This window comes from Gavia stellata, chromosome 1, assembly GCF_030936135.1.
Source record: "Gavia stellata isolate bGavSte3 chromosome 1, bGavSte3.hap2, whole genome shotgun sequence".
Taxonomy (NCBI): Eukaryota; Metazoa; Chordata; class Aves; order Gaviiformes; family Gaviidae; genus Gavia; species Gavia stellata.
The window spans coordinates 91270210-91294402 of NC_082594.1; the positions used below are offsets into that span (position 1 = coordinate 91270210).

Below are 24193 nucleotides of genomic sequence, written 5' to 3' on the forward strand. Positions count from 1 at the left end.
ACTATGGATCATCTTGACTGATTAGAAGCAACAGCACTTAATTCCTTACCAGATCACAAGACAAATTGTCTCTCTAAGTGCCACAGGTTTAACACACGGTGCAGTGCCGTCAAAACCAAGCAATTCTTATGAATAGATCAACTAGTTTTATGCAATTATTTCAGGTTGATCCTCCTCCTCATGACTTCAGAGAAAAAACACCAACAAAAAAATAGTGGCCACTGCCAGTTGTTAGATCTACTGTCTTTTGGCTTTGTGTGTTCTCCATTAACATAATATATTTTACAGGTACCTTAACATTTTTTAAACTTTTTTTAAAGCTTTGAAACTTTTCTAAAAAAATTTAAAATGTTTCAACTGCAATTATTTGTAAAGTGAAAGAATCGAAAGCTTGATTAAAATACAAACCTATCCTGAAATTTTTGTAGTAAATTTAGCAAAAGGAATGCAAAGCTAAATTCTTACATATGTTTGCTGACAAAAGCTCAAAACCAAAGTTGCAGTAGGTTTGTTAGACCAGAATGTGTTTAATGACTGAAACTGTATGTGAACAAAAGTCAGCTGTAGCACAGCCACAGAGCTTTCAAGTTTTAGATTATGGTGAGCTGATACAATCAAGATAATTGAGGAAGCACGCTAATAAAAAGAAATTGCCTGCATACTGATTTACGCATTTCAAATTCTCCGCCCTCTCCCAGAGTAGTGCCTTTCTGTAAGAGGTTACAGCAGAAGATGGACTTTCGTAATCCAGATACTCAGTACTATTCAGGATAAGCAGGGATGCCTGCAATTAAGACTACAAACAAAAGGTGATCATCTGCTATAGCAGGTAAAGCTGCTCCTTTAGTAACAACTTTCCATTCAAAAATAAGAGAAAAGCAATGAGCTCAACTTCACGCTCTGAACAGTCAACGTCCTGCTTCTACACCAGAAGTGGCATAGAATATCCATCGTTTAAATGGGACTCCCGCTTATACAAGCTGTCCATGTCCACAAGAACAGGATTTGGACCCCAGTATACTATTCAGCAATTGCCTAATGAAAATCATATCGATCGCCCAAAAGAAAACCCCAAAAGCCCTGGAACAAATTTGCTATAGCTATAGGTTCAAGAGGAAGACCAGAAATAATCAGATTATGAAAGCAAAAAGGCTGTATTTTCCAAACATTTCCTATTACATACAAGAACAAATGCAGGATGTGATGTTTGCTTAGTTTTTATTAATTTATTTTTTGCAGGAATCTGCAACTCGGAGTATGCACTTTCTGGAGGTACCATGCATGCATAGCCTCTGAATGCTTTTATACAATTTCATCTCTTAGTAATAAGTTCATTCACAGCATACACAAATCTAGAATGTAGACACCATATATACAGGATTAAACAAGATTGTGTCTTCTTTTTTTAATGAAAAAATTTAACAGGGTTTCACACAGCAGGAAATATGGATTAGATACACTGGTGCCACCATAAATAAATAATTTTCAAGAACACAGTTTTTTAAAATCGGTTTCAAAGGTACTGAAAATCCAGGATTATAATATTGCATTAACTCCATTGATTTCTGATTATTCAAAACCAAGAAAAATATTTGCATTAATATTTATGGACATAAACAGCAGTGAAAGCCCCAAACTGAAGAAATCTGGCAAAATTCAGTCATGGCTAGCTTCATATAATATTGACATTTTGAAACGAAACAAATGCAGCAGCACATAGAGACAGTACTGACTATGAGATGTGATATCTGTGCACGTCTTCTTTCTTTACAAGTTTTAGAGTCACTGTAGTACAGAGCACAAATTCTGTGGTACCAAACAAGCTGATGAATTGTTTATGTCCAACTGTCCACTTCTTGTCAGGACAGTCATTTTCACATTCTAGGGTATACCACTGAATTTTAAAACAGAAACTATCATCCTGATGACAAGCTTGTTTTTAACATATTTCATATTCTCACATTCTTTTTTAAAACATTCTTTATTGTTTTTGTTTTGTCCCCATTTCAACTCAAGTATATTTATTTCAGTTTCAAGGGGTTTTACAATCAATATTAAATGTAAAAGTATTTAGAAATTGAAATGAGAGATGTATAACTGGGACAGATAAAGTAACTGAAAGAAAAGGTTTTTTTTTAAAAACCCCGTGATTTAGTAGCATATCATAACCAGAAAGTACTGAGACCAGCTCTTTTAAGAATTATTACACCTTTTCACCACACCTCCCATTTTTCAAGGGAAACACACACACACCACAGACACACAGATACACAATTCAATCTGATCTAATACTACATTTTACAAAGTACTTCCTTTTTCTTGATTTCCCACCCCTTTCCTCTTCACCCAAACAAGACTAATAATTACATCAAATTAAAAGTAGATCCAAAGTTCAGGATTTCTTTTGGTTTACTATGTTCTGAATCATTTTCCACAAGCCCCACTCTAAATAAACTTTTAAAGAACTACAGTAGTATTCTATAATTAAAGGGAGTTCATCTTAATAGCACAGTAAATATAAAATAAGCTTTATAAAATTTCAATGAACAATGAAATAATTTTGAATATCTGAATGTCCAAGTCAGTTACAAACTCTACCACTCTAGTAGCATGGTTGAGGGAAAGCTCAGTCATTAAGGAAAAAAAGAAAACAAGTAGTGCATTAACTCAACACAATGGCATCAGCATCCCACCATTCTCACACACACACGTTTTATACAATACAGTGCATTCTGTATGCCAGCTGACATTAGGGTTTTATGTGCATTCAATAAATATTACATAAACCAATCTTTTTGGCATAATCTACAATTCAGTTGGGGTGTGAATGGCATCACCTGCTTTCAAAAGGAAAATGGACCTTCCAATTTTCAAAATACAATTTACATTCTAACAAACTAAAAGTATTCAAGCACCATGTAAAGTTTTTACTATTAATGTTTGAGTATGGGCATTTACAAGTAAAAGAATACAACAGAGGGTTTTTATTTTTTGCACAAGCAACAAATGAGAGTAATTGAAAAACTGGAGCAAAATTACTGGTACATAGGAAGTCATTCGCAATGTAACTCAGTCTTCATCATAAAGTACCTTGCTGTCATGGCAGCCTTCCTTCTCTTCCTCTGGTGAAGCTACAACTAAGATTAGCAAGTCTCCATTTATGGTTATTACAGTTCAGGGAATTATTGGACTGCATGTATTCCCCCCACACCCCCAACTGTCTGAAAATGGCAAACTATTGATGCATGACACACCTACTCTCATTTGCTGACTGTCATTTCAGTTGCAAAAACAAATGCTTCTAGAACTTCAACAGAAGTACAAATGAACAGAAAATTGAAATACAAAGGCAAAGGCATCACAATAGAAAAGTCATGAAGTTACTGGTATTGTTTTGAGTAATTCATTATACAGCTGATAACAGCAACAGTACTGCTTATCCTAGGTATAATGCTTCTGCTCATCTGTTCTCTAGTTATCTCAGCTTTGTCAGACTGTCCACTTACATGAACAAAATTAATATTTGCCTTCTAACTTCACTTGACAGTAATTTTTTTACCCATTTCCACATGTGATGAGCTCCCCACATAGTAATATAAAAGGGAAGGGAACTAAATCTGATGCCTTTGACTTTGTTTTGCTCATCAGTGGTGCACACTGATTGCTGGAGATCTCTTAGCTTATTTAAAATTATGCTGAAGATTTAATTAGTGCAAGAACATATTGAAAAATGCCAGATAAAATATTGGTTCCTCATCTAAGATCACAGTTTGTTTTTTACTGTTCTCTTTATAAACTGCAGGGAGAGAAGACACCAGATTGAGCAATGCAGTCAAGATGAGTTTTCCGCCACCCACCCCTTACAAACACTGCTTGATTTTAAATAAGGATTCAGACACATGATTGTTCTACCACAGCTTAACATGTTATCACACATCAAGTGAATTGTGGTAATCGACCATATGGATGTGGCTGCCATGAGCTAAGAACAATTTAAAATGAAGTAGTTTAAATCTCTTCTGGTAAGATTTAGCTAGCACATTTTGCCTCAAAGTCGCAAAGTCAACTACCAGAACTCAGCTGACGTGCTTGGTTGCATCTCTGAATCTTGACAAAGTTATGCCACAAAAACTCAAATGCACTGTACCAGCTTCTGACCAGTACACAAGAACATCCTACTCAGTCGCACAGTTGTGTAACGTAATCATTCAGCTGCCCAAACCCAAGTTCGATTTCACAAGTATTGAGTGCTTTATTACAGTGACCTGAAGCATTCAAACAGATTGAACATCACCTTTATAATACAGTATATCATATGCATGAAAGTACCAGTATGATTTTCAGTTGCAAGTCTTGTGTTCTTCAACCTACGGCAAATATTTCCTGACCAAAATAAAAAGAATGCAGTGTGTAAATTTTCAGGATCTGGCATCTGCTATTTTATACAGGCTGGTTTATTAACAATGTGCAAATAAACCTTTACTGAAGAGCTAATTGATTAATTATTTCTCAGCTAACTTTGAACTGGGGCACAAAGTACCTTCTGTGCTGTAAACATCATGAATTCTTCACAAATTGGAAGCTGAAAAGGCCTAAGGAACCGGGTAAAAACTCTTCTCATACACAACCATGGCTGAACTTAAGTCTTCCAAACTGAATTTGGAGTAGTCTGTGTTTGGCATATGTCGCTGTGCTGCTACAGAGCACAGGCTTAGAATTGTTGTATATAAAAGCATACTTTTAGCTTTGAAACACGACGGCCTAATGAAATCATGCAGCAGTATTTTCATCCGTAATAAGGTAGAATTCATTCTTAGTTTATTACCAGTGTTGACACAGCCAGGTGAGCACTGTACAAGCAAAAGGGATTGTAAAAAATTACCTCTGATTAAACTCTCTGTAACACTCATACGGTATCTCATTTAGTCACCTTAGGTTACTATTTCAAACAGCAATTTTTGTAGACATAAGTTACCCTGAAAAAAAGCAGCAATTACAAATACCCTTCTCCTTGTTTTTTTATACATTGCAAAATTTATAGTTGCATTTACCTGTCTTCTTTTTCAGTAGCTTACAATCTAGAAGCACAGGGAGCCTTTGTTTTCCAGCTAGCTGTGGCCAGGTTAAGTCAGCTCTGGCTCTTCAGTTTTTATGGTTAAGTGTAACATTTCACATCATTACTAAGAATCCTATAATTTTTTTTTAAAAAAAGTATTTTTTTTTTAGAGCCACTAAGCAGTAACTATAACCACAGGACTAAACACCAGTAGTTATTTGCTTTCCTGTATACATTCTTCCCAAAATTAATCCTTTTACATTGTCAGGTTTCATTTTCTGCTTTGCTCACTGCAATGGGATAAGAAAGAATTTCACCCTTAATTTATTTATTTTTGGTGTAGCATAAGCAGAAACATCTTAACACACTAGTCCCACCCCTTGCAATATGAAGATTGTTGACTGGCAAAGGCCAGGCAGATGGACTGAAAGGTTCCCCATGTTTCTTTCTCCTACTGAAGCTGTCGGCTTCAGAGCCCATTTTCAACCCAATGCAGCCCCTTCCTGATTTTCAGGTGTATCGTGGCATTTCACACTGCTCACAGCGATTTAGTGCTGGGTGATTTAGAAAGGTGCAGCTATCACAATTCCATGGAGCTCCTTCAAAGTCTTCATCTCTTGGTTGAGGCCGTGGAGTCTGTTTGGAGCTGGTTTGATGCTCTAAAAAAATCCAAAGGAAAACATCTTTCCTTATTTCAGAAGAGAAGGATGATAGGCAAGATCATACTACTGGTTTATCACCTCATTAAACATTCTCTTAAAATGAATGTGGAAACCTTTCCACTTAGGTAACATTAAAGGTCTTTTGCCAAAGCACTTCTAATTCAGTTTGGGAAATCTGAATATTTAAAGTATTTCACCTCTTTACAGAGTGTCTTAACCATACTACACTAAAACCAAAAAGAGCAGTCACCATTGTTTAATAGCTTAAAACTTGCTGAAAAGTTTCTTACTGGCACTGCAACACCATCCTGTTAAGGAGTGAATTCATAGGTTTATGTACAGCAGCCTATTACCAAATTCTAAATTCCAATAACCCTACTTTACCTGAAATGAAAGACTACTTCTAACTTAGTTCTTTCAAACAGTCTGATAGATAATATATTTTCTGCATCTTTTTCTAGCATTTATCCAGGCTGAGGAAAATACAGTATAAAAATAAAATGGTAGGCCTGTTTCAAAACAGGATAATTGTTTTCCTTCCTCATGGCTTTGCAGCAGGTACGTGTGTATGTGAAGCAGCACTTAAGCCTATTTTCATTCATAAAATCAGTATGTATGCAAATCATACATTAGGTATTAAACCAAGGAAAGACTCAGTTTTCTAATGTCTCCTACCCACCACTCCAAGACCTCAGGTTATCTACTAAAATACTCCTAGGATGTGGAAACACTACATTTTACAAAATGTTAATATTCGAAACATTAGCACACATACCTAGAAGGTAAGGTTAAGATACCCATCTGCTAAACAAACATCTGTAGAACGGCTTAATTAAAAGAGAACTAAGGTTGTAAAAAAAGACTGCAATTTGTAATTCAAGTGCACGTATTGCTGTCATCTGCTAAGAAATCTAGCAGATGGCTGATGACAAAATTAATGCAAATAGTACTCAGGTTTGTCTTCAGAGACATACTTAAAGAAAATGCAAGTAACTTCCTTGCTTAGATGTAAACTCTCTCCAGTCCAGAAGTTGTGTAGTCACATTAACAGTGCTTGGCCTCAACAAATTCCTTCTAAGCAAGTAGTGTAGGCACTAGACTGCATTCATGTTGACTAGCCAGACAGCAGCACAGAGCAGACCCTTGTCTTCCCATACCTGTCTGTCTGCCCACACTTTCAACAGCTGGGTATTACAGAAATGGAATTTTTAAGAAAAAAAAATATTATTTTGATTAGTCCATGTTAAAAGCCAAGCTCAGAATACAGTACACCAGTCCTAAAACTGATCTCTAATAAGCTGACAGACAAAACCAGGAAGCTAGCCATAAAAGTCGTACAATCTTTACAAGACACTATCTTTCCAATTGCCAAATAAAATCACTTATTTCATGCAAGTTTTGCATGTTATTTCGCTTTGAAATAATAAATCAAATAGGCTACTGTAATTAAGAGAATCTGTTCAAGCATCACAAAGTAGCTGTGCCTTCAATCAACCACATGACTGCAGTTTAACATAAATCCAGGCAGCTGCCTTCACACCACTGCTCACCTGCTGCTACTGTCTTTCCTGGACACTACCACCTATGCAGGGAACACATCCAGTATTGGGGTTATTTTTGAACCATAAGCAGTAGTTTTGGGCCTTCTCTTTCTTTTAAAATTTCCACATACTAAACATTTTATTACCTCGAAGGGTAAAATACTTGCTTCAAAAGAGGGGGAAAATTTCCTTATATGTATTCAAAATTCAACTGCAAAAACCTTTATGAAGCAACTAGAACTTACTTACAAAATTTGGATTTTCAAGCAGACTGTATGGTTACTGATTCAGAAGAGTGACTTCTTTTCCACTAACAATTTTAGTACATACTAGTTACAGTAAGAGGAGACACAATATTATAAATCTTATCACACATAACATTTTCAGAGAAAAGACCACGGTTTTCTCTGTATCAGAGCACAGGATCCCAGACTGGCTATTTCAGCAGAAAGATACAAAGTGTTTAAAAAAGTCCACTAAGATTTGAAACCATTCTTTTAAAAGATTTCACAAAGTAAAAAAAAAAAAAAGGTCCAAAAAGGTCCTGAGACAAAAGGCAGGATTCTGCTCCAAAATCACCACTAAACATAGTGGAGTTCAGAGAGCTACTGAGCTGCACTGCCACTAGGTGTCTACTAACGGCGAGTTAAGTCACTCTGGGATGTACTGACCGAATCTCTACCGGGCAAAAAGTGAGACTAAATAACATTGCTCCTGTGCTTACATAAAACTTAAGTGTCCTCAGCTGGATATGAATCCTAGATACTATACAATTAGCACAGAAAATTTTAGAAACCAGTAAGGAACTTGTACAAGTGGGACACTGTTAACTCTTTAGACTGATGTGAGGAATCGTGTTCTGTCTTGGTCCTTAAAATGTCTGAAGCTCTTGCTGTGCTAAAACTTCAAGGCTACTGTGAAATTCATACTCTGCACAAAAAATAGGTAAAGTGTGACCAGTAAAGTTAAAATATAATTAAAAATATAAATGCAAATTTTAAAAAGCTGCTGTGACCACTTAAACTTGCATGAAAGATCCCAACTAAACTATAAAATCCTAACAACATGTATTAGAAGACAGCTAAACAAACCTGACATAAAGCTTTTAACCTAGAAGTATTTTAAAAAAAAACATAATTAGGAAGCTCAAGTTAACACGCAGAAATTTGTATACTTTCAACTCTTTTTTTAATAGTGAATAACAGTATTTACAAGTTGTAGCCAGGATTACTGCACTTATATCAAAATGTCCTAGTTTGGTTTATGTATAGAGAAAAGTTGTAACAATTAGAATTGCTTCCTGTCATCACAGGCGTTTCTAAAAAAAAAGAAGGGGAAAAAAAAAGGCTTTCTCAATGCAGATTAGGTAACTTGATGCTTGTTTGTTGACCTACCCTTTTTATATGGCTTTGGTGGCACAACAGGACCAGGCTCTATGTTATCATAGAAGTTACACGTGGCTTTCGGATCAAAGTTCCCTGTCAGAAAAGAAAAGTAAGAAAGCGTAACTCCATGGTTATTTACATGCCTCTGCCAGTGATATGAACATCTAGAGGCTTCAGATTCTATGTATCTCTTTATTATGACATTATATATTAGCTTTTTCCTGAGTAATCTTTTGTCACATATTTTCAGTTTTGTTGATTCTAGCAATTTTTAGCAGGCTAATCCCATATTGAAGAATGAACTCCAGCTCAACATTCTGTATTGCTTTAAAAATATGTGAAAATGTAAATCTTTCTGTAGGACACATTCTTGGTAAAAAAGGAGGACTATGCATATTCTAATCTATTTGACTGTATTTATGTCAAGTTTCTGTTGGAGAAGGAGGATTTTTAAAGACCTAAGTAGATTTCTGTTTGCCAACTTCTTGGTTGCAACCTGTAGTTCTGTTTTGTATTACTTGGTCAGAGCCTCTGTCAGCAAAAAGTTAAAAATTTAGGTTAAGACCCTTCACTACGGAGTATTCTTTTTTAATTTGCTCTTGACAAAATCACTTTTAAGTCAGCACTTTCTTGGTAATGTAATTTAACTTGGCCAACAGAAATACTAGCAAGTCAAGTTTATCAGGTTGCAACTGGAAAAGACACCTTTTAGAGATAAGTTGATACTGATAATCAAAACTGAACTCTGAAGAGTCCAAGTATCCACATTTAAGCACATACTATATTAGAATCATAGAATCATTTAGGTTGGAAAAAACCCTTAAGATTATCAAGTCCAACCATAAACCTAGCACTGCCACATCTACAGTCTTTTAAATACCCCAGGGATGGTGACTCAACCACCTCCCTGGGCAGCCTATTCCAATGTCAGTCAACCGTTTCAGTAAAGAAATTTTTCATAATACCCAGCCTAAACCTCCCCTGGTGCAATGTGAGGCCATTTCCTCTCATCCTATCACTTTTTACTTAAGAGACCGACACCAACCTCTCTGCAACCTCCTTTCAGGTAATTGTAGAGAGCGATAAGGTCTCACCTCAGCCTTATCTTCTCCAGGCTGAACAACCCCAGTTCCCTCAGCCGCTCCTCATAAGACCTATGCTCCAGACCCCTCACCAGCTTCATCGCCCTTCTCTGGACACACTCCAGCACCTCAATGTCATTCTTGTAGGGAGGGGCCCAACACTGAACACAGTATTTGAGGTGCAGCCTCACCAGTGCCAAGTACAGGGGGACGATCACCTCCCTACTCCTGCTGGCCACACTGTTTCTGATACAGGCCAGAATGCCGTTGACCTTCTTGGCCACCCAGGCACACTGCTGGCTCATATTCAGCCAGCTGTTGACCAACACCCCCAGGTTCTTTTCCTCTGGGCAGCTTTCCAGCCACTCATCCCCAAGCCTGTAGCGTTGCATGGGGTTGTTGTGACCAAAGTGCAGGACCCGGCACTTGGCCTTGTTGAACCTCATACAATTGCCCTTGGCCCATCAATCCAGCCTGTCCAGATGCCTCTGAAGAGCCTTCCTACCCTCAAGCAGATCAACACTCAATTATGTTTTTAAAAAACTATCAATTCTATACCTCTAGATTGAAGGAGATCAACTTCTTTCAGTGTACAGTCAACATTTATCTGGAGCTGTCTGTTGAGGCTTCTTAATCTGGTCATTTCCTCAGGCTAGAAAGAAACAACCCAAAATAGTGATTGTGGGAAAGTCAGCATCTTATCTGACATAGAAATAACATTGCTAAATCTTTGTTAACAGCTTTATTAGAAACTGACTATAGATAAGGCACTGAAAAAAATAGCCAAGATTCCAGTGTCTCTCCCATTCCCCCTACCCAATTTATTCCCTCAAAAAAATGTTCTTCTATTGGCATTTGAGGAGGAAAACAAAACAAACCAACAAAAATGAACAAGTTACTTAATATTACAACTCATTAGTAAGAAGACATAGCTGAGCTCAAGTTTATAAAACGGTACACCTTATAAAATTCTGTACAAATAGATGACTTGCTACATGAGTTTACATAAAGATGATCAGGAAACAGAATACAATCTGCAGGTCACATAATTATTACTTGATTATAACCAAATAAGGTCAGAAGTTTATTTATTTGCATCACCCCAAGGAGCTCCAACATGCTAAACCTTCTAGTCCAGTATATTTAAGTTGTTCAATACTGCAAGACAGTAATTATTCTTAATTGAATAATCAGTTATTTAAGTCCATATATTTGCACATCATTAAGAAACCCTAAGCTACTGGAATATAAAGCGTTCTTAATGCTAGCAGCAGTAATTATTAACACATATGTAGGAATAACTATCTTATCCTAGAATACAATCCAGCATCACAGTCACAAAAAAATCACAGAATGTTGAAGGTTGGAAGCCACCTCTGGAGGTCATCTGGTCCAACCCCTCTGCCCAGATGGCAGACAGCTTTTGAATATCTCCAAAGATGGATAGTCCACAACTTCCTTGGGCAACCTGTGCAAGTGCTCAGCCAACCACACAGTAAAAAAGTGGTTCCTGATGTTCAGAGGGACCCTCCTGTGTTTCAGTTTGTGCCCATTGCCTCTGGTCTTGTCAATGGGCACCAGTGGAAAGAGCGTGGCTTTTTGCACCCTTTTTTTCTTTGCACTCTCCCTTCACGTATTTATATACATTGATAAGATCTCCCCCTGAGCCTTATCTTCCCAGGCTGAACAGTCCTAGCTCTCTTTGCCTGTGCTCACAGGAGAGATGCTTAATCATCTTTGTGGCCCTTCACTGGACTCTCCAGTATGACCATGTCTCTCTCCTGTACTGGGGAGCCCACTCCTGGACACCATATTCTAAGTGTGGCCTCACCAGTGCTGAATATAGGAGAAGGGTAACCTCTCTCCCCTTGCTAGCAACACTCCTAATGCAGCCCAGGGTATCATTAGCCTTCTTTGCCACATTGCTGGCCCATTTTCATCTTGGTCTCCACCAGGACCACCAGGGCCTTTTCTGCAAAACTGCTTTCCAGCTGGTCAGCCCCCAGCTTATACTGGTGCACGGGATTGTTCCTCCCCAAGTGGCAGGACTTAGTACTTCCCCTTGTTGAATGGCATGAGGTTCCTGCCAGCTCATTTCTCCAGTTTGTTGAGGTCCCTCTCAATGGCAGCACAACTCTCCCAGTTTTGAGTCATAAGCAAACTGCTGAGGGTACACTCTGTCCCATCATCCAGATCATTAAAGATGATGATAAACAGGATCAGACTCAGTATTGACCCCTGCAGTACACCACTAGTTACTGCCCTCCATCCAGACTTTGTGCCACCGATTACCACACTCTTGGCCTGGCTGTTCAGCCAGTTTTGAATCCATCTCACTGTCTGCTCATCCAGCTCATACTTCATCAGCTTCTCTATGAAGAACTTACAGGAGACAATGTTGAAAGCCTTCTTGAAGTCCAGGTAGACAATAACCACTGCTCTTCCCTCATCTACCAGGACAGTCTTTTCATCCTAGAAGTTTATCAAATTGGTCAAGCTTGACTTCCCCCTGGTGAATCCATGCTGACTACTGCTGATCACTTTCTTGTCCTTCATGTGCCTGGAAATGGTCTCCAGGATTAGCTGCTCCATCACTTTCCCAGGGATCAAGGTGAGGCTGACCAGCCTGTAGCTCCCTGGGTCCTCCTTCTTGAAGACAGGAGTGACATTTGCTCTCCTCCAGTCTTCAGGCACTTCTCCCAAACACCATAATCAATCAAAGCTTATCTAGAGTGGCCCCGCAATGACATCTGCCAGCTCCCTCAGCACTCGTGGGTGCATCCCATCCAGGACCATGAACTCATGTATGTCTGCTTTGCTTAAGTACTCCCTGACCTGATCTTCTTCCACCAAGGGCATAACTTCCCTGCTCCAGACTTTTCCTGGGGTCTCTGGGACTCGGGATTCCTGAAGGCCTGTAAAGACTGAGGCAAAGAAGGTATTCAGTATCTCAGCCTCTTTCATGTCCTATGTAACCAGGTCTTGTTGAGCAATGGGCCCACATTTTCGGTGGCCTTCCTTTTGTCACCTATGTACTAATAGAAGACCTTCTTTTTGTCTTTGACATCCCATGCCAGATTCAAGTCCAGTTGGGCTTTGGCTTTCCTAACCCTCATCCTTGCACCCACAGACAGTGCCTCTGCATTCCTCCCAGGCACATACCTGCCAATGCTGCCCTGAGGCAGATGACACATACAGCAGCCATAGTAGGTAAGCAGCTAACAGCCCCTATTATGTCTTCCAGCCTACATCTGTGTGCATTGTTTATGTCAATATAGTGAGTCTGAACTGATTTGGCTAACAACTGCACAAAGTGGAAGTTATTTTTCAGTCAGATGAATTCTCTTACCAGAGCCATACAAGATGTGCAGGCTAGAGTCACTTGCAGGTGGAAGTCACACAAATAGGAAGTATCAACAAGGAAAAGAGAGAGAGGTGCTAACTATTTGAGCCAACACTGCCACTGAAAAGTTACTTGGCACATCCTGCACATACCAAAGGGGAAATAGATTGTCTATGAGATGCAACCTCAATATAACAAAACACCTTTTTTTTTTAAAAAAAAAACCCAAACAACATGAAACCTTGCTGCATGAACACCAAGCTGTATATGGCTTGGGCTCTTTAAATAGGCTTGGACATACACTTTTATAGGTTGTCAGGAAAATAACTATCTTTTCAGTTCTGTGGTCCATAAAAGCATATGTATACAAGTTTCAGAAATTCTGTTGTGAACACTAAGAAAGTTGGACACCTATCTGTTTCTTAAATTACAAGAACTGGCTTACGACAAGCCAAGAACTTAAAAAAAAATCTCCAAAGATTGAAGATTTTATTCCCCAAAATATTTTTTGTATAATACTTTAGTTCATGAAAACATAAAAAATAAATTTGTATCTTGAATTAAAATACTAACAAATTGCTTACTGTTGGAATTGCAGTTGTACAGCTAACTCTTCGAAGGCGCCTCTGCATTAGATCATGCTCCATACCATTGACTTCAGCTTTCAGGCGTTCAAGCTCTTCTTTCTCAAGCTTCAGTTCCTTTGCTAATCTCTCCATCCTTGCTCGTTGATGTAACAGCAAGGCTAATGTTTTACATAGAAGAAATTGTTACTAACACACAAAAATCTGGAAAACTGAACTCTTAACTTATGCGTAAGATTCATGAGTGACCTTTCTGGAAAAAAAAAAAGTGATCATAAACATGCAGCCAAATATCAGTGTGAAGATGCTTTCATGCCAAATGAACTACAATTTAGAACAAAGTTCTTCCAGACTAAAAACACATTTTAGACAGTAACTTGAAGTTGATATTACCATTTTGGTCAAAGCTTCTTTTTTTGCATTTGGTCTTTCTCGTCTCAAAAATACAAAGGCACCTGTACAAGGAGACAGCTTCTCAGGATGAAACAGCAACCTAGTTATATTAATATTGTACTGACAAAAAAAAAAATAAATACCAGAGGTAAGATCAGAAGGTAACACACACTTCATATCTGCTGCTCAATAGCAGCTGACACGCTAGCCTTGAGACATTAGCCAAATGTCAGTCCTGATTTGTTTTTTTCACTGCTATTACAGATCATGCTATAATGACTTTAAGTAGTCTTAGCTTTTCAGAGAATACTGTAATTCTCAATACTAATTTCCCCAGTACTCAAAGGCAAAACTATGGAACTCCAATAAAACAGACTAGAGAATCCAGAAAATAAAAAGTGGGGGAAGCTCATGTGCTTCAGAGTCTTCAATTCTACAATAGGGCTGATTGGCTGTCCTCTAATGTCTCTCTGCTGTTAATCATTCCCTCATATTTTTGTCATGGTACTGAAATTTATGACTCTCAGTCATAAGCTGATGTTGGGCTTCCAGAGCAGCCAAAGAAAGAATTTTAAGTAGCTGGAAAATAATATTCAGTTTCTACAAGAAGAGCGTTTCTCAGTATTTCATCATGATGCAAAACTGGCCAAGTTAAGTAGTGTGATGCTTAGCACTTTCTGATCTGGATGTTTTTACCTGATTAAAGTCTACTAGGACAGAGACAAGTAAGAGAAATTTGCAGTGGGTATTCAGACAAGCACGCTGCTCAGATAACAATGTTCCAGCAAAATGCTCAAATCTATGAAGATGCTGTAGAATCTGCAAAATGCTATTTCATACAAAGCATCAGCCAGCACCTGCCCTTTTCTTCACCCCTACCTAACACAGGCAAGGAAAAACTACAAAGTATCTCAAGAATATCTGCATACTAGCTAAAAAAAAAAAGTTAGAAAAAACAAGCAACAATATGACACAGCTTACTGGAGGAGGACAAAAAAAAAGTCAGGAGCATAAAAATGACAGTGTTTTTTATCAGATATCAGTATTCTGTGCAAAAACGTAGCACTATACTTTGGATTTTGTATGGATCCACCAGTTCACGACCAAAGAATAAACACTGAAAATCCTATCCAAGAACAACATCAGATGTTTTTATAATACAGGCACCAGTATTACTGAACAAAACTGTTATCTACTTTTTGAAGTAGCGTAAGTCACCCAAGTAGAGTTTAAGAGATCACAAAATTTTTAAAAAAAGAAAGTACAGATACCAGGCTGTATGATTTTCCACTATTACTATCAAACCTTGTCTTTGTGTGACTCCACCAACTTAATATCTGATATGACTACATTGCATAGCTTCACATCATACTCTAGTACAACTCATCAAACATGACTCACACTACAAAGAAATAGTGGAAGTACAGATACCAGAATGGATTTTTGGAACTTTTCACAATGGTTCATATTCAAAAGAAAATTAAACAAATTTGTTCCCTAAATCAAGCTGTTAAATATACTCTTCTTTAGGACTCCTTTGTGGTAGTAAAAAAATATAACGTTTATTCTTCTACAGTTTATTTCTCTCAAGAGTTCAGATTGCAGCAATAACAAAGGCTATAATAAAGTCCCAGCTGTGGTAGGTATTGCCATAAAAGCAGATGCCCCCAAAACATATACTAACTAGTTTTATTGGTTTTGTTTTTCAAATACACAAATCTAGTCAAAGATACAAAGGCAAAAAAAGATTTCTACATTTCAGAATATGTTTTTCTCAGTTATGTGAAGCTACTTACAGTTTTCTCACATAACTGACACTCTTTAATGAAGCTGTAATAGGAACACCACCAAAGAAAGCATATGGAGTTACAGACCTACTAGTGTTCGTTCTCTCTAAATAACATTCCTAATTGGGTCTACCAGGTACAGAACAGCTCTTTGTTAATGAGTTAGAATAGCTCAAAAGACACAAAGCGAAATAAGAAATCAAGAACTACAGAACAGCATTATAACCATTATTTCAGCTCGCTAAAGTGAAAGGAAGGCTAGAAGGAGCAATGGAGGAATAGACTTTTCCAAACACAAATGCAGAAACAAAGTACTTTCTTTAAATAATTGCTGCTGATTATCATTCTGTCATTACCCCAAATGATTGGTTTAAATGCTTGCAGACTGATTCATTTGCTCAATTTTAAATGTTTCAAATCTATGAAGCAGATTAGTCTGAGAAAAGCAGTTTTCAGCTAAAGGTTAGATTTCACCTTTTTTTTTTTTTTACTAAAATACTAAATTATTCATTTATACATGGCATTAAGACTAACTATGTTCTATCCCTATGCAGCAGAACACACATCCTAAAATTTGTCTGCCAATCTCTTCCTCCTCTTTGAAAAATCTAAGTGGAAGAAGTAAACTTTTGATTAAGTTCTTCAAAATAATTATTTTAATACCTTTCAAAACAAAAATATGATTTGTATTTACACCCGAAGTAATTTTAGCTGTAATCCTACCTCCCTCTCATCTTTCACTTAATTCTCTTCAATCTAAACCAAATAAATTGATTTAAATTCCCTGCAGAAGTTAGTGCTTCAGGTTTTATAAAGCACCCGAGTACGGAACAAATACAAAAAATAATAAAATCCGCATGTATCTTTATGACACAGTTCCTCCATGCAGAATTTATAAACCGGACACACAGCATATGAACAAACCACTTACTCTTGTTAGCTGCAGTGTTTTCTTTTAAGAAATTCCCCTAACATCAAAAGCATAGCAACATTAAGAGCCTCAGAAATTCTTTATGTATTAGACTGAAATTTGGCAAAATTTTTTAAAAATCAGAACAAACTCTCTCAATTAGATGATTTTTGGTGCAATTTCTATTCTTCTCTGTACAGGTTCAAAAATTCTCACTGAGTAAGTAGCAAAATCAAGCTGAAAATGCATTTTACAATAATACAATTTGCAGGGTGAAACATTTACCTTGAGTGTAAGCATAGTCGTCTGATCCAGAACTAGAACTTCTCTGATACTTATGGCTTCCTTTTTCTCCTCCAGATCCTGGGATTACAGAAATAGGCTGAATAGGTTCTGGTGCTGCAGAACGCTCTTCTTGGTCCACTAAATTTAAAAGATTCTCAGTCGGTGCTCGACCTACTGTGATTTTAAAAATGGTTGGGTTTGGCTGAGATACCATTACCCGAGGAGACTGTGTTGGTGCACCTGTAGGTCCAGTTGGTTGAGTGTAGGTAATATATACTGGATTAACACTAAATGGAGGTTTAGGTTGACCCGACATACCTCTTGATGGAGAGCTTGAAGGAGGAGTAGTGGCTGCATACAGCGGGTGCTGGTTTCGTTGAGATGGTTGATTACTTATTGGTGAAGGACTTCTGTTCATTGCAGTCCCAGGTCTTTGCGGTGGCTCAACTGTAATTTCTATTTTATTCATGGAACCTTTGGCTAAACTAGGTCCAGCAAAAGGAGGAAGATATGATACAGAGTGACCACCTTGTTTTTGAAAAGTCTGGGATGCTTGCTGATATGGATGGGGTGGGACAGTTGAAGGACTAGGAGGCATGAAAACATGTGAACTCTGATGACCCAGCTGAGGAGGCTGAACTTGGTGTTGAGGAGAGCCAAAGGGAGAGGGACACTGGGATGCCGGTGGTGATCGAAAAGCTGACTGAGGGATCTGGGGTTGTTTAGGAGAATACTGAGAAGGTTGGTAGTTCTGTTGATGTGGATACACAGGTAGAGGACGGGGAGTATAATGTGGAACTGGGCCCTGTGGCGATGAATGCCACTGTGTATTCTGAGGAGTCTGTCGTCCTGAAGAACTTTGAGATGTTTGTCTTATATAAATAGAGCCAGGAGTCCCATAAAGATTGCTTGGAATCTGTGGAAGAATTTGTAGAGCTCTGGGTACACTCTGTCCAGAGGGGAGGTTTTGTGATACTGTAACAGTAATGGGATTTGTACTGTACCGAGGTATGTGCATATACGTGGGAGGAGGGCCTTGCATAGCAGACGTGTTCATTCCTGGTTGTATGGAAGATGGCTGTGGAGGTGGCTGTGGAGGAGGAGTAGCTGCATTTCTATTCTGGTCATTCATGAAAAATGGATTATAACTAGGAGAAGCTGCCACAACAGCGGGAGCAGAGTGTGGTTCTTGAACTAAGCATATCAGCTGTTTACCTGCTGTGCGTTGTGGATCAATATGTCCATCGCTTGAACTGTGTACCAGTGTACGACCACCATTAAGTTGAGCTCCATCCCCTGCATGATAGCTGGTATGAGGATGTATACCCAGATTAATGTGCAAAAGGCTATTTCTATTCATTCTGGTGTCATCAGGGCTATGGTACTCCACGTATAAGTATTTGTTGCTCTCCTGTGCAAGGGCTCGACAACAGGCATCTAGGTTGTTGTTGTTCTAGGAGTAAGAATGGACATCTATTATTGTCAAATAGCAAAAGAAAAAGCCACTGCTCAGTGTTCAACAAGCATTCAACTGAAGCTGCAATCAAGCCTAGCTTGAACACAACTAGGGATAACATTTCACAGACACGAATTTTGAAATAAAGGTAATACCTACTAGGTCATAATATGCTAGTAGTACATAGCTCACATTGCATCTAGCAAAATGCTATAGTAACACTAGCTACAGCAAGTCCAGTTTTGGGGAAAGCAATGGTTAGAACTCTTGGCATCTTCTGCAAGGAACAGGTATGTACGATTAACAACTTCCAATAACAACACAAATCAAAAATTGCAAACTGTGGAAAGTTGAAACAAAAATGCAGGTGACGTTTTAATGTTTACCTGAGTGTTTACTGTTTACACCTTTATTTTACTGTTTACCTGACTATTTCCCTTTACCTGAAAGTTTAAAAGCCCAACATTTTAAATCAGCTTCTCCTAGAAGAGAATTTAATGAGAACAAAATTTAATGCCTTAAAACCAAAGTCAGAATAAGTATTGCTTGAAAAATTACTGACAATTCCATAAAGCACCTTAAAATTCTGACATTATTTCAACTGCCTTCAAGAATTTCACGCTCAAAGCTAAAAAAAGGTTTATTCGTACATCAGTGAGGAAACAAAATAACCCCTGTAAATGTTTGATTTGTTCTGTGGTACCAGCAGCTGAAACTATACAGACAATAAATTATGAATCAAATCAAAAGTATAATGGGGAATTCCCCTTCCCTTCTTCACCTCTCCACCCATTTTAGGTTAATCTAGTCTTGTTAGAAGACGGACACGCACGATAGCTTTTCCAAAAGCGTAAAACCACTAGAAAGCATTCCAGGTTGTGGATTTTTTTTTTTCTTCTCTCCAGTTTCTTATACAACAGCCTATATCAGCTGTGGCTCAGTTTTTAATTTTAACAGTAGTTAAAGAAAAAAATTCACTTTAAGTCAAATTCAACTACATCTGGCCCTCAGCACCCTAACTTTGTTACATGTGATCCAAGACTGGTACCTTCTGTGACATACAGCACCTCCTACCAGAACAAGGGTGTATGTATTTATATACACATGCATACACCCCCGCCTTCCTTAGTGTGCTAAGATACCATTCTAAGGAATATAATAATGGTTTCACGTCTATCTTAAACACTACCACTACATAAATTTTGTATACATATTAATACTCATGTGGCCTTGCAATAGAATTTTCAACAGCCTATCCAGTTGGTTGAAAAGTCACTGTTACGCTTCTTTTCTAAAGGGTTGATACCTAGTCAGTCTTAATACTAAAGTGAAGACAACTTTCCCAAAATTTCATATGATTTCACTATCAAACACACATATTCAGCATCTTCTCAGATGAAGACTTGCTACCGAACATGGCAGAAGACAAAAGAGTCCAGCACTTAATTATGTATGGCTCTCACTCTATGGCTACTTCTCCTTGACTACTTCCCCTTCATGCCAAGCTCCCCTTCTAGACCCCAAGGTCAAGGGGAATATCCAGACATATCACAGAAAAACTTAAAACCAGAACATGTGGGAACCAGACCTTGTAATAATAACCAGCATCACAGTGCCAAGACAGCAGTCTCAAAAAAGTTAACCACTACCATCAGCCACTTCCCATGTAATAGGACTTCATAGACTCCTCAGCTTCCTTAGGTCACTTCATCAGGGTAGAGGTAGAGAGAACGTAGATAGGACAAGTCCTAACCTGTTTTTCTCAGGGTATGGAACATATTTGTCATTTCAAAGGACCCTCAATTTTTAATAGGTCCAAAACTCACGCTGGTTTAAATCTGAAGCATGTATTGCAATAGGTTAATGGAAACCAGCTCATGTATCTTAAGACAAATATAAAGTGGTTTTGGAAACAAATTCTACACTTAAAAAAATGACAGTTGTTTGCAATGTAATGTTAACTAGCTATTCAGAACATCCTATTACAGATATAGAACACCATATGCTTCTGCAGCATTAGGGGTTCTTCAATTTTATTAGTTTAAAGATGTCTATGACTTGAACATAGTTCATCAAATGGATCATGTACTTAACAGTACAGAAGAGATGGCTGTCAGGATAAGTAAAGCTTTATATTGCAGGGCTTCTCCCGCTTTACATTTGTCTGAAAGCAATTTATTTGTATTTGTATGGTTTAGAAGACACACAATGCAAAAATTACAGACACAGTTGTAAGTAAACCTACTGTTCTGCCAGGGTCAGGTAGGATGCAAATACAACTTTGCTACTTTCACAAGCAGCAGTTTATCACATTAGGTTCAACCTTAGCCATGGCCACACAAGGCCAGACCAGATCTTAAATGTTTCTATTCCACTCCTGAATCTTCCCATTAATGGCAGGTATTCCCAGACGACCACGACTTTGAAAAATTATTATGTGTGGTCACTTATTATCACTTCAAATTTGTGATTTTCAGTGAAGGTGGAAGGAAGAAATGGAAAGGAAAGGAAAAATAAAAGAAAAAAAAAAGAACTGCCACCTGACTTGGAAACACAGAAGTAAAAATAAACCTTTGGACAGCTGTGGCAGAAAGATGCCATGAAGACAGAAAACCGTTAGATTCCTAGCTAAAGCCAGTTCTTTATCTTGGAAGAATGAGTCATTGTTTGCTAAAATCTCCTGCAGTACATGTATGTTATTTAAGTAACCATCATCAATAATCATCCCATTAGCCACTTTCCTTATTCCCTGCATGCATACAGTCACAGGTTGCATACACAAAGAAGAATAGTCAGGGGAAAAAACCCCACAAACATAAGTGAAAAATGATAAAATCTTTGTACATAAAAGACAGGACAAAAATGCAAGTAGTGGAGTCTTCCACCCTTTCAAAATAAAACCAGAAGAATGAAAATCTATGCTCCATGTATACTACTAAAAAGAATTTTCATACTACAAAAATAAAATACACAGACTCTTAAAAACTCTTTACCATACCTGAAGCATGCACTGAGATACCACCCCTTCAGGTATCTCAGGGAAACGTTGTCGGAGATCATGGAGTACCTGCACGTCGAGTTGTTGACTGCCCTGCGCCATGCCAGATTGATGATGTTCCAGATTACCAAAAAATAGAAGTCAACAAGCCTTCCAATGATTATGGTCTTCTGAGGCTTCTGGCATTTTCTGTAAGAAAGAAAACACAATCAATTATCTTCTAAGCCATTAAAACATCTTCTCCTTCCCCAGCTGCATATGTACAAGAATTATTGTATTACATTTTTAGATCTAGATATCAAGAGAGACAATGGCTTCAATACAAGAGTGGGAATCATCATGTCTCAAACTCTAGTATTAAAACACTTAACATATCACAGTATGCCTACATGACATTTCACTGGAATGTGCCAGTTCAGGTTTTTACACAGTCCCATTATGGTACCATGCAGGCATAACTTAATCTGACCTGCATAAAATGGAACTGTTACATATTTACTCCCAGTGAAATTCTGAACAGTTTGTAGAAGAGTCTGAAGTTATCACAAAGCATGCATGTCTTTGTTATTTACAACATGCTAGAAATAACAGGCTGGAAAACTAAGTAGCACAATTATCCAAAAATACTCCTCTAGTATTAGGGCTTAAACACTTTCCTCTTTATATCACTACAAATCCAAGAAGTTGGAAACAATTTTTGTGAAACATAACAAGAGTTAAACAGAATTTAAAGAGTCCTGTTTAGGATTACAATAAGCATCTATTTAGGATTTTTGTAAAGCACCTATTATATTCGTACTAACGTGATTAGTGACAAAAACCCCCTCTATCCATTTCAGGATTCTTGTATTCAACAGTGAAAAGATTCTATCTGAACTTCAATACCCAAGGACTACTAGAAGGCAAATACAGTCTGAGTCAACAAATGCTTTTCTCACTTGTGGCTCATGATCACCGCAGCAATCAAAAGGTAGCTGAAGTCTAAGTAAAGATTCACAAAGACTTTGCGTGAAGGTGGTGCATGACATAGATGTGTTATAGGAGCTATTATTGCTAAGCTTCAAAAGCCTTTCCAACATTACTACTCAGTTGAATTCTTAACTGCAGAGAATGTAGTGCTGTGTTCAAAAACGGAAACGATACCAGTGGAGTTGGTGTTCAAGTAATATATTAGCTATTCAAAAGTCCCAAGTTTAAATCATGCTTATCTCAACCTAAGTGCAATTGTGGGTGACACATAGTATCGGTATTCCAGTCAGCTTTCACTTGTTAGCTCAACTTCTAATAGCAGTCTAGAGCAGTACAACAGATCAGCACAAACATACACATACCTTTATGCACTAATAAACTCCAACAGTTTCCTGTATCTTTCTTAGGAAAGTCTCTTAAGTTTTCATAGGCAAGGAAAGAGAACATATATCTTCAAAGAAATATAAAATATCAGCTTTATGGTAAAAAAACCTTTTGTGTTTTGTTTTTTTTTGTTGTTGTTATTTTTAATATTTAATAACAACACCTTTCTTTTTTCCCCTCTTTCTAAATAGTACTTTCTTTCTCTGAAAAGGGGCAAAACAACAACCACCACCACTACCACAACAAAAGCAGAAGTCAAGTCCACTCTACTGTCTGGCTACTTTGTATGTGGACAGCTCTTAACTGACATTAGCATTCATTAAAGAACACATATGCTTACAGGAAGGGTTGCTCTCTGTCATATCTGATATATTCTACTATCCAATATCTGTCACATCACACTCTTTCTCAATATAAATGAGACAAGTTTAAAGAACAGTGAGATATGCAAATTATCCTGCTATGATTCAAGAAATACTACAATAAACTTGCATTGTATAATAATTGTGCAGTTCTGTCCACTGCAGTAATGCTGCAGACCCCTTTTATTTTAAAAGGAAACGAATTTCCACCGACTACAAGAAGCAGCTGACACTTTGTATCTACACTCACAGTAGGGGATCTTTTATAAAACTTAATTTTCCTCAATGACAAACAAACATCATACTCTGCAAGGCAGACCACCACAAGAATTCTCAAAGAAAACCTGACAGCAATCAAGCTCTATGTGTTTCTAGACAACTCTCCTTTGCCCAGGAGGCAGAGGATGAAGTGCAGTAATGGAAGAGTACCCTACCAGAATAAATTGCAGTTAAAACCCCTGTGGAATAACAATGACAGTATCTGAAAATCTGAAATAGAAGATAATAATTTTAAGAATTTAATTTGCATGAGCAAAAGCCTTTGCATCACTTCTCTCTTCAAATGCAAATTCAAATGTAACATGGCTGAGCAGACTGGTGACCCATCATCAATACATACAATGTTTTTCTACAATGCTTTTATAATAATCTCAATTAATAATTTTTTTGATGTTTTTCTAACACTTCTTGAATATGCGTGGTGAGTAGAGGTGTCACTGCTGTAAGAAATCAGCAGTTATTGGCCAACTATTAATTTTATCACAGAGTTCTCTTCTAAACACGAATAATGAATAACAGAAATTTCCATTCTCATTTTGAAGAGTTGAAGCTTCTAGCATTTACAGTTACAAAGATAGCCTTGAAAAGTCTACAAGAAGCCCAAAATAATTGTCTTAAGAAGCATGAAAACACAGTCATTCAGAACTCCTTGGATTCCATGGCTACACTACTGTGGAAATTTGTTATTTTTCAGCCAATACCACAAAATTCACTACT

The 24193-nt window shown here is 37.6% G+C and overlaps 1 protein-coding gene across 1 annotated transcript; it reads right to left on the reverse strand.

The window, feature by feature from the left end:
• Positions 1-1207: 1207 nt before the first annotated feature.
• On the reverse strand, positions 1208-21641 carry TAB3 (TGF-beta activated kinase 1 (MAP3K7) binding protein 3). The gene is made up of 6 exons (XM_059820446.1): positions 21483-21641; positions 17029-18481; positions 13654-13814; positions 10285-10378; positions 8654-8737; positions 1208-5715 (listed from the first exon to the last, which is right to left on the reverse strand). The coding sequence occupies exons 1-6, from the start codon at positions 21582-21584 to the stop codon at positions 5567-5569; spliced, it is 2043 nt and encodes a 680-aa protein (XP_059676429.1). The 5' UTR covers positions 21585-21641; the 3' UTR covers positions 1208-5566.
• Between the last annotated feature and the right edge of the window lie 2552 nt (positions 21642-24193).

Bases quoted from the DNA above. Each gene is read 5' to 3' on its own strand.
- TAB3 (XM_059820446.1), bottom strand. From the start codon at position 21,584: ATGGCGCAGGGCAGTCAACAACTCGACGTGCAGGTACTCCATGATCTC. The intron at 18,482-21,482 runs GTATGGTAAAGA...TCTTACTCCTAG, and splicing joins TATCTCAGTGCATGCTTCAG to AACAACAACAACCTAGATGC. The intron at 13,815-17,028 runs GTAAATGTTTCA...GTAAAACATTAG, and splicing joins CGACTATGCTTACACTCAAG to CCTTGCTGTTACATCAACGA.